Genomic DNA, 12,523 nt, shown 5'->3' with positions numbered 1-12,523 from the left:
CCATTAAGAAAAGACATCTAAGATTATCAGGTCCTGCTGTTAATCTGTCTCCACCATGCTCACTAAACCATGTCCTTAAGTGCCACATATAAGCATATCTTTGGAGTCATGGCAAAAGGGTCCTGCAGGCCCACTTCACAGGATGAACGGCGGATGACTGAGCACTCTGTGAAGGTGAATCCAAAATATGGCTCCGTTTCAGGCTGAATTTTGTTTCCCTGCAATAGGGAAAGGCATTAAAAGCCAATTCCATATCTCCCGAGTCCCAGAGGTCAGGTTGTTTCCTTTGGAGGAAAAAGCTTTTGAAGAATCCTCCATCCTGAGTTCGCATCTGAGGAGATCTTGCAGTACTCTTCTATTTCTAGGGTATCAAACACTAATGTTCTGGTACTCTGGTTAGTAAAAAACTCTAAAAAATCAGATTATCATTTTTAAAGAAACATCAACATGGCCTTTTGGATAGCAATTTTACTACCACAGCCAATTACAGGAACAATAACTGTGGTGAAACTAATTTGGGGAACAAATGATAGTGTTTAAATGTCTGATCTGCAGACACAATTAGACATGATGTCTCTGTCTTTACATGAGCCAGAAGACAAATGAAATGTTTGGCTTTCAGCTTTCTTTGTTCTCAGACTACAGATGGACACCGGTGAGGTCAGTTGTAGCTATTTATTTTTCAGTTAGTCAGAAGTAATATTTTCATTAAAATACAGCAGCCTGTATTATCAAATCCCTCAAATACCAGCAATATATTCTCCAACCTACTGCAAGCACTCATTATTTGTGAATTTTACTTTGTTCTCAATTTCATCTTCAAAGTAGAAATGCTGTTAGACCCAGTACTTTTCACAGTCATAGAATCGTTAAGGTTGGAAGAGGCCACTAAGATTATTTAGTCAAACCACCAACCCATCCCCACCATGCCCACTAACCATGTCCCTCAGTGCCACATCTACACATTTCTTGGACAACTCCAGCAACGGTGACTCCATTAGCAGCTCTATCTTTCCTTTTCCATTCTTCCAACACCCATCTTTTTCTTCAATATTACTAACAGGATATTTACAGAAGGCTACATACTTCTGATGCATTTTATCAGTATGTGCATGTTAGCTAATTGGGAGTGACTGGAGGCAGAGGAGAGTGATATTTATCAAATATAACTTCCATATAGGTAAGCTTGTTTTGATATCGCGAGACTAATTTGTCATTTAGCCTAGAGTACTGTATGTACAGTGCAAGATGGCTAGATCTGCTTGTCCTCTTACTGATACAGCACAATATGTTTCAGGAATCAGGCAAAATCTATCTACTTCTGTGTTAACCAAGCCTCGGTTTGGCTTTGTCTTTTTTTTCTGTTGCTGTTGCCACTTACCTTTGAACACATGTTGTGTGTGTAACCAACACACACAACATGTGTGTCAGGAATTCCATACTGCTAGGTCAAGTTTCAAGGCTCAGTACTGTTTCTCTACAGCCCAGGAGGCAACAGAGAGGCAGCAGGATTGGGAAGTTAGAATACCAAGGACAAGATTTAAGGGGATGGGAGGGAAGGCTGCGGATGGAGGGGCACAAGGGAACGCGGCTTGGGGTCTCATCGCCTTGATCAAGGAGAGCTGCGAGACACTTGAGAGGAAGGGAATTGCCCTCTCCACCAGCCCGCACTGCCCCGACGAGAACACGCTTCCCGAGCAGCAGCTCTACAGGACGCACCGCAGAGGCGCGCCCCCTCTCGCCGGAACACAACGAGCTGCGCGCGCCTGCGCCGCGCCGAGGGTGTGGGAGCGGGGCGTGCATGCGCAGAGGCGGCCGTAGCGGCCGGGGCCAGGGGCGGGGCGGGGCGAGGTGAGGTGGGGCGGCGGTGAGGGGTGTGCGTTCGGTGCTGCGGGGTTGCGAGTTTCCGCCCGGCGGCTCGCTTCTCGGGCACGGTGCGGGAGCGGAACGAGCGAGGGAGGTTTGCTACTCGCGAAATGTCGCAGGCTGCCATGTCCGAGACCTACGGTAGGAGCTGGGGGTGGGGCCGTGCGAACGGACCGTGACGGGAAGCGGGGGGCAGCGGGTGCGGCCCCGCGCAGGGAGGGAGCACGGCCCCCTGTCGGGGGAACGGCGGCCCCGAGGAGGAGGTTGGGGGTAAAGCTAGGGCTCTGTAGGTGGGCAGGGCTGGCGTTGGCCCGCAGCGGTAGCCTGCATGCCTCTTTGCCCTAACTTTGCTCCAGCCGGCTGAGCGCGCTTGGATCGCCTCGGCTTTCCGCCCCTTGGCGTAGCGCGGCCGGTGACATCTTGCAGAACGGCAGCGCTCTCACGCGTAGAGGCTGCAGAGCCTCTGTGCCGGGGCACTAGGGTGGGTGAGAACAGCCTCGAACGCGGTGTGCTGGGTGTGTTCCTTCGTCTCCTCCGTCCTCAGCAGCAGTTCTGACTTCGACGTGTGTCTCACTGTTGGGAGAACGCGGTCCTGGAAATAAATAGCTTCCATAGGTGCCGTACAGTGAGGTGCAAACCTCTGCTGTCTATGAGACAGCCTGTGTTGCCAGCAGGAGTTCTTATCGGTATGAAAACTGTTGGCTTCTGCTGCGCAAGCCTGTTTGCTTTCAGTTTCCACCAGTGGCTGTTTTTTCACAGTGGTCAATGCTTTGGTGTACAGTAAGCATAAGAAACTGTTGGGCAAAATGAGGCAAGAACATCAGGCAGCCCTTGAAGTGTAAGCATTGAGATCCTGCTTCTGTTTTCCATGCTTGAAACGTGTAGGCAGAAGCTGGACTAGAGGCGTGCCTTGTAGATCTAGATAAGAGTTTGGACCAACTTCTCGTAGTCTCACTTCACGTGATCAAGAACTGGCATCGTTTCTGCTATGCTTGCATTGGAATTGGTGGTTTTCCAAGCAATCAGATGGATCTGCAACCAGAGAAGGTGGAAAGTGTTCTAGCTGTACTCTTTAGCCTGCTTGCTATTGCAGCAGCATCGTATAGATGATTGCATTTTAAAACAAGTACACTTCAGACATTTTTTGCATTGGTTCAGTGATGCAGAATAGTAATTGTAAGCCCACTCTAACTGTTGATGCTTTCTAATTGGTTCAGTGTTCTAGAAACTATGGCCTTAACGCTGAAGTTCTGCAGTTGTTGTGAGTTATTCCTTTTATTCATTTTCTGTTTGGTGTATTTTTCTTCCTAGTTCCAATGTTTATTCTTTTTGTACGCAATTAAGCTATTAAGAAATCAAGATTTAAAGTAGATGGAAAAATATAAATCACCTTATGGCATGACGTAGATGTTAACAATGGTTATGTTATCTCTGACCGCAGGAGTAACCAGTATCTTAACTTTGCAGTGTCCTGTTGGTGCCCTGGAAAGAGGATGAGAGCAGGGCAAGCATATGGGATGTAAGATTCCTCGACCTCCTACTATTTTAATATTAATAGTTCCCAGAGCCAACCATAGTTTCTCTTGATAAACCCTCAGCAGCATTTTCTTCAATGAACTCACCCAGTCTTTTCTCGAATGCAAATTTGTGTTCGTGGCACCCTTTGACAGGGAGCTCCCTATGGAAATGATCTGTTCTGTGAAAGGCCTTCTCCTCATTTTTTGAGTTCTACTTGATGGCCAGTTTTACTTGATGACCTTAGCTCTTCTGCTGGAACAGTGTGGTATTTATCTCCATCTCCCCTCTTTGTGATTTCACTCATGGTTGCATAGACCTTATTGACGGAAAGATGAAATGCATTTGCATAAAACAACACAAGTTGAATTGCCTCCATTATTGCCATTAAAAGTTTTTAGTCTTTTGAATGTTATATTCCATAGTTCAGCTAGGGGTTGGTATCACTTGTAATGGTTTTGATTGAGTTGCTGTGATTTTGAGGACTGTGCATTAATTGTCTATTTGAAATTATGAGACATTGCAGTCTGTTTGCTAGCTGTCAGTGCTAGCTACATGTAAATGTTGTATTTCTTTTTTTTTTTTTTCTTGTTAACGGCAGAATAACAACACATAGCACTTTTACTTAGATTCTTCTAATTATGATAATATTTTGGCTCTGTATTTTTCAGACTGTAGACTGTATTTTTCCAAAAGCTATTTAGAATAAACTTACTTAGGCGAACTCTTCCTTTTCAGGATACATTTGGGTATTGGAAATATTTGGCAAGCCTTTGAGCTTTCTTAGAATTACTTGGGAATTCCTAATGCTAGGGATGGAGGTTCTTTCTTTTTTTTTTTCTAAGAAATATTTTTCTGCTTAATGAAACTGCTTTACCATAACCAATCATTTTGCTTTACTCTCAGGGTTTGAAAGCTGTACTTTGCTCAATTCCATTCTTTCTGGAAAATCCTTACAGAGCTGTTTAATAGCAATATTGTAAGTTATCTGCAGTAGAAGTTATAATCCCACAATTAAGGGTGCTTCTCCTTTCTCTTACCATTGCCAGTTGCATTTAAGAAAAAAAAAAAAAAAGTTTTCTTAATGAGTTGAATTTCACTGTGTATTTGATTAATATTTTTCTAAGGCTTTGGGCTTGATGTTTTCCAGGCTCCTTGGAGTATCTTCATGTGTATGAATGATCTCTGAGCATTGATCTTGTTCTTGAGCAGGGTGGGAGGTGGATGGAAACACTGCCACGTTTTCAAGCCTTGAACCCGCTGCCCAGTGATTGTAATACTTGTAGAAATAGGGAATGAGAAGTTGTAACTGGATGAGATATGAGTGTGAATTTAATTTTATCTGCAACTTTTTGCTACTGGTGAAGCATCAAGGGCTGGAGACCTGTGGAACTTGAGTGCCAGTTTCTACAGCAGATAGTGAAATGGACTGATACGGAACACAGTGTTTATTCAAATTGTAATGGCTGCATCACACAACTATTATAAATTTACTTGATTTCACTGGAAAAAAAAAAAAAAAAAGTCTTCTAAGTCCAAGTTTCACCATACAAACATCCGATTATTCACTGCAAATGTTTCACCAAAATAGTACTCTCTCTTCTCTGTTGTGTTGTTAGCATGAGAGAGATGACTCAGTTTGCTCTGGGAAGCAATATTATGATAGACTGAATAATTAATAGAAATGGTGTTTGGGATGTTGTCCTTCAGTGTGTAGTTTTCCATTCTGTCTGTGTTTTCAGCTCGGTTTGGAGTGGTAACATAAGTCTGACAGTACTCAGTTGAGATATAGACTGGAACAAGCTGGGATTTCTACTGTAGTACAACTACAATAGAATGATCCAATACAATCTTAAATAATAATAATAATAATAATAATAATAATAATCTAAAGCATGCAGCTTGTAACAGTGGAAACAAATCTCTTAATTTTCCAGTGAGTAACTCATGTTTCTTGTGATACAGTGTCTGTAGCGTATATGGATAGTTACTACAGGACATGTGCAGAGTTTGTCCTGCTTCCCAGTGTAAAATGCATCCATTTTCACATTATGATAAATATACATTGATTTTTAAAATGGCTTGTCCTTAACTGATAAACGCAAAACCACCTTTTAGTTTTAAATGGTGTAAGGCTAGAAGACTGCATTATCTTTGGAAAAATAGTACATTTCACTCAGTCTCTTCAGTTCCTACTTCCTCTCTTTTTTCCTTGAATATCTGCTACTGCCAGTCTGATCATGAGTCTTGTTGGAATTTGTTGTTGGAATGCGTAAGCTGCCTGTCCACTGAAATGTGTTTCATTTTGTCTAGGTAATTTGATTCATGCTTTTCTCCCAGTCCTGCCTTTCCTGCTCCCCATATATACTTAGCAAATGTATTTTCATTTATCACCTTGGTCTTCAGTTTATTTCATAGTTTCTTTTATTGCCTAGAGGGCATGGCTTTTTTGTTCATCAGGAAGCAGAGCTTCCTCCTTTTAAGCAGTCTTTATTCAGATAAAGAGCCAAGTTGAGCCAAGTTTATCTGTTCTACTGTTGATCTTAATTGCTATTGCTAGAGAAAGGAGTAAAGAGAGATAGCCCTTCTTTTCTCTCATTTAGAGGCAGCATATTGTCAGTAGGATTGCTTCAGAGCACTCCTCCCTTACGCAGGCTTCTACAACATAAAAGATACCTGACCAGGAAAGTTGTTTTTGTTTTTAATGACATGTATGAAATACTGCTGATCCTTTGGAAACTAATGAATGTATGTTCTACTCTTTATCAAGGATTTGGTAGAAGACTGATCTATGAAAGAGGATATAATTTGGTCGATTTCCCCACCCTACCCTCACTCCCCTCCCCCCCCCCCTTCTGTATTAAGAAGAATACAGGAAACAATTCATGCTACATTTTGAAGACTGAGCTGCAGTGGTTTGTTCAATTTTTTTCCCTCTGCTGGAATCGATTTCGGTCAAAGGAGGAGGTTGGACATCCTGGGGTGGTTTCCACACCAACCATCTGGTTTTGATCTGCCATGGTAGTTGAGTCAAAGCCCACGATTGTCTCCCTTCTCCTCCCCCCTCAGCCCTTTCCTCCCCCTGCACACAGCAGTTCAGCTGCTGGTGCTTCTTTGGGGTGGAGCCACAGCGTTACTGATTGCTTTTCACCTGTGCTGGGGAACAGGGATCTGTCCCATTGCCTTGCTCCGTGTAACCCCTACCCAGTGTGGGACCAGGTGACCCATGTAGCTTACCGAAGGCAGTAAGTTGATTCTTTATGACGTCTTATTTTCCTAAACAGCCCAGATATGCTATCTTTAATCTCTTTATGCTTTTTCTAGTGCATGTCTTGCAGCCCTTTTTCTTTTTGGCATGATGTTTAATTTTCTTTTTAAATCCTTTCTCTGTATAAAGACATTATTTACAGGCAAAGTACTTTAACTTATCCAGATCTTCATAGTAGCCAGAATGATAGCAAGCATTTTTAACATTGCAATGATGTTCCTTTTCAGCTTCTCAACAAAGGAGGAACAACGGAGTTCATAAGAAAAACTTCTCTAGGGTGACAGCCTTAGTGGCTAACTGGAATGTTAGAGCTCAGAGCTTCTTTGTCAATTGGAGGGGGAGAAAAACAAAACAAAACTATGAAATGAGTTAACTCCTCTGGGAGAGGAGTTCTTTCAGTCTGTCTCATCCAGTTTCAGAGCCATGCTAAATTTTTTTAGGTGCCCTTACAGTTGAAAGAGAAGATATTTCTTCTGAATCAAACAATGAAGACATTATAAAAAACATTACCAATAATGCTTGTCGTTACCTTTCAAAATGACACCATAAGATATACATTCTGGAATAGTAAACTGAAAAACTATTCTCTCTCTTCTTATCTGCTACATTTCTTCATTGAGAGCATTTCTAGATTCATAGCCCAGCACGTCAACTCAATCAATATGGGTATTTGTGATTTTCGGTATTGGCACATGCCTTTTCCTGTCCTTGTTTCGTGGTGATTAAATGTACACTGTACTCCATGTTTCCTGAAACACGTTGTCTGATGCTTCTGGATCAACTATTAACGTAAGCTGAACTGAGAGCCTTGTGCTCTTTCAAGCAATTTATGTAAAGTCATTTCAAGTGATAGAAGTACACTGTGAACGTGACTGCAGAGTGTTAATTTCCTTGCTCCACAAGTTTGCATGCTCTGAAAGGTTGCTGCTTTCCCCCGCGCAAAAAGATTTTCATTTTTATAGAAGCTTTGGCTGTTTCCATTCTATGAGTGATTAAAACAGACTTCCTTACAATTCACGTGGTTACTGTATGAAACTGCAGTTTCAAGTTTCACCTTAGAACACTTGTTTGTTTTTTTTGGCAGATGGAAGCATTTTTTGTCTACCAGGTAAGCAGATAATGAATAATCATCTATCCAAATATTTATCATAGAAGAGATTCCCACTTAAAGTTGCCTGGTGCAGTAGAATCTTAATGAGTTAGGAGTCTACCTGTAGAGTGCTGTTATGATATCAATGTAAAGGAATTAATATGAAGTCTCCAATATTACTCTTGCCCTCAGAGCAAAATATGAAGCGCCTCAAATCAAAGCACCTCAGGAAAAATACACTGCTGTTCTCAGTCTGTTCCCTATCAGTCCCTGACAGTGACACCGTTGTCTCAGAATTTCTTGCTGGCTGGCAGCCTGGCCGCACAGAATGGAGCATCTTGTTAAATGTGCTGCTGGACGTGGATTGTGAAATATGCCTTTATTCAACCACATTTAACAACCAGGGCCTAAAATGACAGAGGAATTAGAGTAGGAATAGAGTGCTGATGTGATGTGTCTCCTGTTGTAGTTTGATGGTAGCTGATAAATTGTATTAGTCCATGGGAGGGGGAAAAAAAAAAGGTATATTTGGTTTACTTTTTTTCACTTGTTCTTGACAAGAAATTCTGGCAAGCAGCATTTACCAAACATGTAGGAGAACCAGTTTGAACTGGGTTTCAAATTTATTTTTGGAAAAGCTGCAGAGACAAGACAACAGTATTCTACTTGCAGATGTCTCAGAACATTTTGCTTTTTGAGGAACTCTTTGGAAGTGATAAAACCAGTGAGATTACACACACCCACATTGGTTAAATATATATGGGAAGGTGCACAAAGTAGCTCACTGTTTGGTCCATAAAAGAGAAACTTTCACGGAGGATTTTTTTTCTTAACCAAATGCTTAAGGGTTATTTATGACTTACATGCATTTCATGCTAACAGTGGAGATTTGGTAGTCTGAAGGATGATATATTCTGAGCCTCAGTGTGTTTTGCAATTGAAATGATGTAAAGGGTCCTTCTGTACAGGAGATAATAGGCAGTATTTCAAAACCTGAACCAAAATCTCTTTTCTTTGTCTAGAAAGCACAAATGGCTGAGTGCGGGCAGGAAGAACGATAGGAGTTTGGAACAGAATGTCTAGAGACTGTAAATGTTTGTGAGTGAGAAAAGGCAACCTCTTCTTTCAGAATAGAGTCCATTCCAAAGTCTGTTACAGTGTTTGAAACAAAAAATCATGTAAAGATGATATGTAAAAATAATACTTCATTTTAAAGATAACATCTGAAGGACAGCTGAAAACAAAGGATGTTGGACATTCCTGGATTCATAACCCCTCACTTTTGCTGTTGAATTTTCAACAGTGGGAAACTGCTTACCATGAATAAGAATATAAGATACACTTATTTAATTAAGTTTTCATAGAATCGTAGAATCTTGAGCAACCTGGTCTAGAGGGGGGTGTCCCTGCCTGCAGCAGGGGGTTGTGGACTATGTGATCTTAAATGTCTCTTCCAACCCAAACCATTCTATTTGGTGTTCCTGCTACAGCAGGGTGATTGGACTAGATGATCTTTTGAAGTCCCTTCCTATCCTTGACATTCTGAGATTCTGTGATGCTCTGATTCCTTCATAAAGGAAAATGATTGGGCAGACTTCTTTGTGCATGTTAAATTCAACTTACAAAGCCAGAGGTTCAAACAAAATTCTCATGAAGTAATGAATCAGTGCTTTGACTGAGTGTATTCCTGTTTTTATTCTGCCATCCCATGAACTGGTATTTACTGTAATGCATTTGACAGCTTTGAACAGTGTTAATGAAATTAATGCTAGGTTTTTATTTTTGTTTGTATTGCAAGCTTAATCCTTTTCATTGCATGCTTATCTGTTGTCTTCTGGAGACCTACTGTGTTTATAATAGAAATGATGCAATAAAGTTGTAAAGATGACTGTAAAAAGGATGCTGTTGGTAGAAAAATAAATAGTTGGGAAAGTAATTGTAAGCATTGTTATCATAGTTTATCAGTGCAAATCTTTGAGAATGATGAGACGAGGAAGCTTTCTTCGACGGTTAGCAAAACTGGAGAGGTAGTATCAAAGTGGTGTCTGTAACAAGACAAAAGAGATTTTGAGTATTGCCATTACTAAATGAACGCTGATGTCAATGGCACCTAAGTAGGTGAAGTGCCAGAAATAACTTCCTTAATTTGCCATATGGAAGAAACACAAAAGCAGAGATTCCAGAATAAAAAAGCCTTGCCAGTAAATTTGTAGAGAACACATTCCACTTTTTTTCAGATTATTCAAGTATTGAAAGGTCTGTTGGGTTTTGTTGGAGCTGATGTTGTTATAGAGGGCAATTGTACTGACTGTAGCTAATAGTTTACTTACCCATAAAGTAGGTTGCTGGTAGAAAAGTCAGCCAGATGCCTTCTGATTCCATCATTTTCATCTCCGGTTGTCATTCTTGTATCTCCATAAACAAGTAACTCTTTGCTCTCACTTTCTAATATCACTAAAAGTTAGCAATTTTTTTTTTTTTTTTAATCTTCAGATTTCCTGTTTAAGTTCTTGGTCATAGGAAATGCTGGGACTGGAAAATCCTGTTTACTACACCAATTTATTGAAAAGAAATGTAAGTATATGTGAGCGCAGCAAGAGTTCCCTAAAGGGTTATCTTCCTCAGCCAAACTGTAATTCTCTTGAGAAACAGCTCTGAGATTATGATGCATAATCAAGAAACTTACTGCTGAGAATGTGTGCAGTAGTGTCTTAACATGAAAAAACAAACATATTTTGCATATTCATGGAAAAGACTGGCATTTTGTGCTCTGCTTTTCCTTCTTCTTTTTAAATTGCCGTGCAGTATTAGAAAACAAAATTGAAGAAAATGTTGTTTTTCCATCAGCCGTAATAATATGATTAAGGCAGGCCATTCTAGTAATAATTTTTAATTCAGTGGGATGTTCAAAACTTGTAAGAAATCTTTTTTCTGCATGATGGCAATAGCTGCACTGATTTTGTTTGTTCAGGTAGTAGTTTGTCATTTGAACACTGGAAAATTTTAATTGCACCTACGTTGGATTTAATGAAAACTACTTATTCACTCCCAATGTTCTTCAAATAGTAAATCTGTTTTTCATCTTTTTTTTCTTTTTTTTCTTTTTTTTTTTTTTTTAGTTAAAGATGATTCAAATCATACCATAGGAGTGGAATTTGGTTCAAAGATCATAAATGTTGGTGGTAAATACGTGAAATTGCAGATATGGGATACAGCAGGACAAGAGAGATTCAGGTACCCTTTTCAGCCGTTTTATTAAATGTTGTTTCTTGTTAAATCATTACTTTGGATGGTGGGTATTATCTATTCCTGCTTAAAAGCAGGCATATATCAAATTTGGCAAAGAAGGCATGTGTTTGAGTATATTTGCAGTCAAATATTATCTCTCAGAGGCTTTTTATTGGTTGGGGGGGGTCTGTTTTGCTTGTCTACAGAGTATAGAGAGCTACCAATGGTTAACAAGGGTGAGCGCAGTGGTAAAAGTCTGGGGAATGGACTGCAGTCCAAATACTTGTCCTCTAACAGGCAAAGCCAGGCAGTGATATGCAGTAAGATGTCTCCAGTCTGTTGGCTAGATACCATGAGATTGTGAGGAGCTTGTTCTAGAGGCTCATAAAAATGATGTTCCTTTAAGTTGAATGCATTTACAGATGTGCAGGTTATTTTCTTCGGGTACTTTTTATAATCCATGTGAGCCTTTTGTTTTTAAGATTAACTTAGCATACTTAGCAGTCTGTTTTTAATTCATACTCTACCTTTTGAAGAATGCTTTGTGTTCTTTGCTTCCTTTTTAAGGAGTCTTAAGTTGTTCAATGGCATTTACTTCACTCTCCCTTTACTGCTGAAAGATGAAACATAACTTAACTGTGGCATGAAAGCTGAGCAATTACCACCAGCAGCTCCCAGTTCTGTGTCAGGCCGTATTTCAAATGTATCTTCAGCAGGACATGGATCAGAATAGACTTTCAGAAATCACTGTATGACTGCATTCCTTGAAAACTTGTCATCTTGTCATCGAAAGCCTAGTTACAAGTTTTTGCTGCTGCATTATGATTAAAATCACTTTTTTATTTTTATCAAAAAAAAAAAGATAATTGTTTATATAATACAGTAGATACATGAAACCTAGACTTTAAACAAAATATACAACAAAAATGTATATCTATCTGTCAATTATATTTCAGATCTGTAACAAGAAGTTACTATAGAGGTGCTGCAGGTGCTTTACTTGTCTATGATATAACCAGGTAAGAAAACTAGCTCCTCTTTGGTTTATTGGCTGTCAGAAACAATTAATGAGTAACTAGAATCCCTCCCATGTATCTAATCCTCTGACAGAGAATAGACAAAAAGAAAAGAAATACGAAATGTATTGCTATTTTAGTGCATATCTAAGCCTTGGAACTTGCTTACATGACATATTATTTTAAACTGAGACAGGAGGTTTGGGTTAGATATTAGGAGGAAGTTTTTCACCCAGAGGGTGATGATGCACCGGAACAGGTTGTTCAAGGAGGCTGTGGATGCCCCATCTCTGGAGGCATTCAAGGCCAGGCTGGATGTGGCTCTGGGCAGCCTGGTCTGGTGGTTGGTGACCCTGCACAGGTAAGGGGGTTGAAGCTGGATGACCATTGTGGTCCTTTTCAACCCAGGCCATTCTGTGATTCTAAAGCCATAAATGTACAAAGGCTCAGGGGGTTAGACAAATATGTAGGAATTGGCCCACCAGTAGATGTAATCATGCTAGACTATGTGCAGCCAGTGGCTCAGGAAGACTGTTAACA

At 40.3% G+C, this 12,523-nt stretch overlaps 1 protein-coding gene across 3 annotated transcripts in view; it reads left to right on the top strand.

Moving 5' to 3' along the window:
• The first annotated feature begins 1,877 nt into the window (after window positions 1–1,877).
• RAB4A (RAB4A, member RAS oncogene family) overlaps window positions 1,878–12,523 on the top strand; it is a 27,332-nt gene continuing 16,686 nt past the window's right edge. For 2 of the 3 annotated variants that reach the window (XR_006171906.1, XM_042838398.1), the window contains exons 1-5: window positions 1,878–2,007; window positions 7,734–7,757; window positions 10,233–10,313; window positions 10,859–10,973; window positions 11,924–11,986. Coding sequence is in view for 2 of the 3 variants with exons in the window: in XM_042838398.1 (XP_042694332.1) it covers window positions 1,977–2,007; window positions 7,734–7,757; window positions 10,233–10,313; window positions 10,859–10,973; window positions 11,924–11,986 (314 nt within the window). In the remaining variant the exon portion in view is untranslated. The remainder of the gene's footprint in view (window positions 2,008–7,733; window positions 7,758–10,232; window positions 10,314–10,858; window positions 10,974–11,923; window positions 11,987–12,523) is intronic. The other variant, XM_042838520.1, reaches the window with a different exon arrangement.

Source organism: Centrocercus urophasianus, unplaced genomic scaffold, assembly GCF_019232065.1.
Source record: "Centrocercus urophasianus isolate 14NV4802_14NV808 unplaced genomic scaffold, USGS_Curo_1.0 seq_10, whole genome shotgun sequence".
In the NCBI taxonomy this organism is placed as follows: Eukaryota; Metazoa; Chordata; class Aves; order Galliformes; family Phasianidae; genus Centrocercus; species Centrocercus urophasianus.
This window is presented reverse-complemented; position numbering and strand designations above follow the sequence as displayed.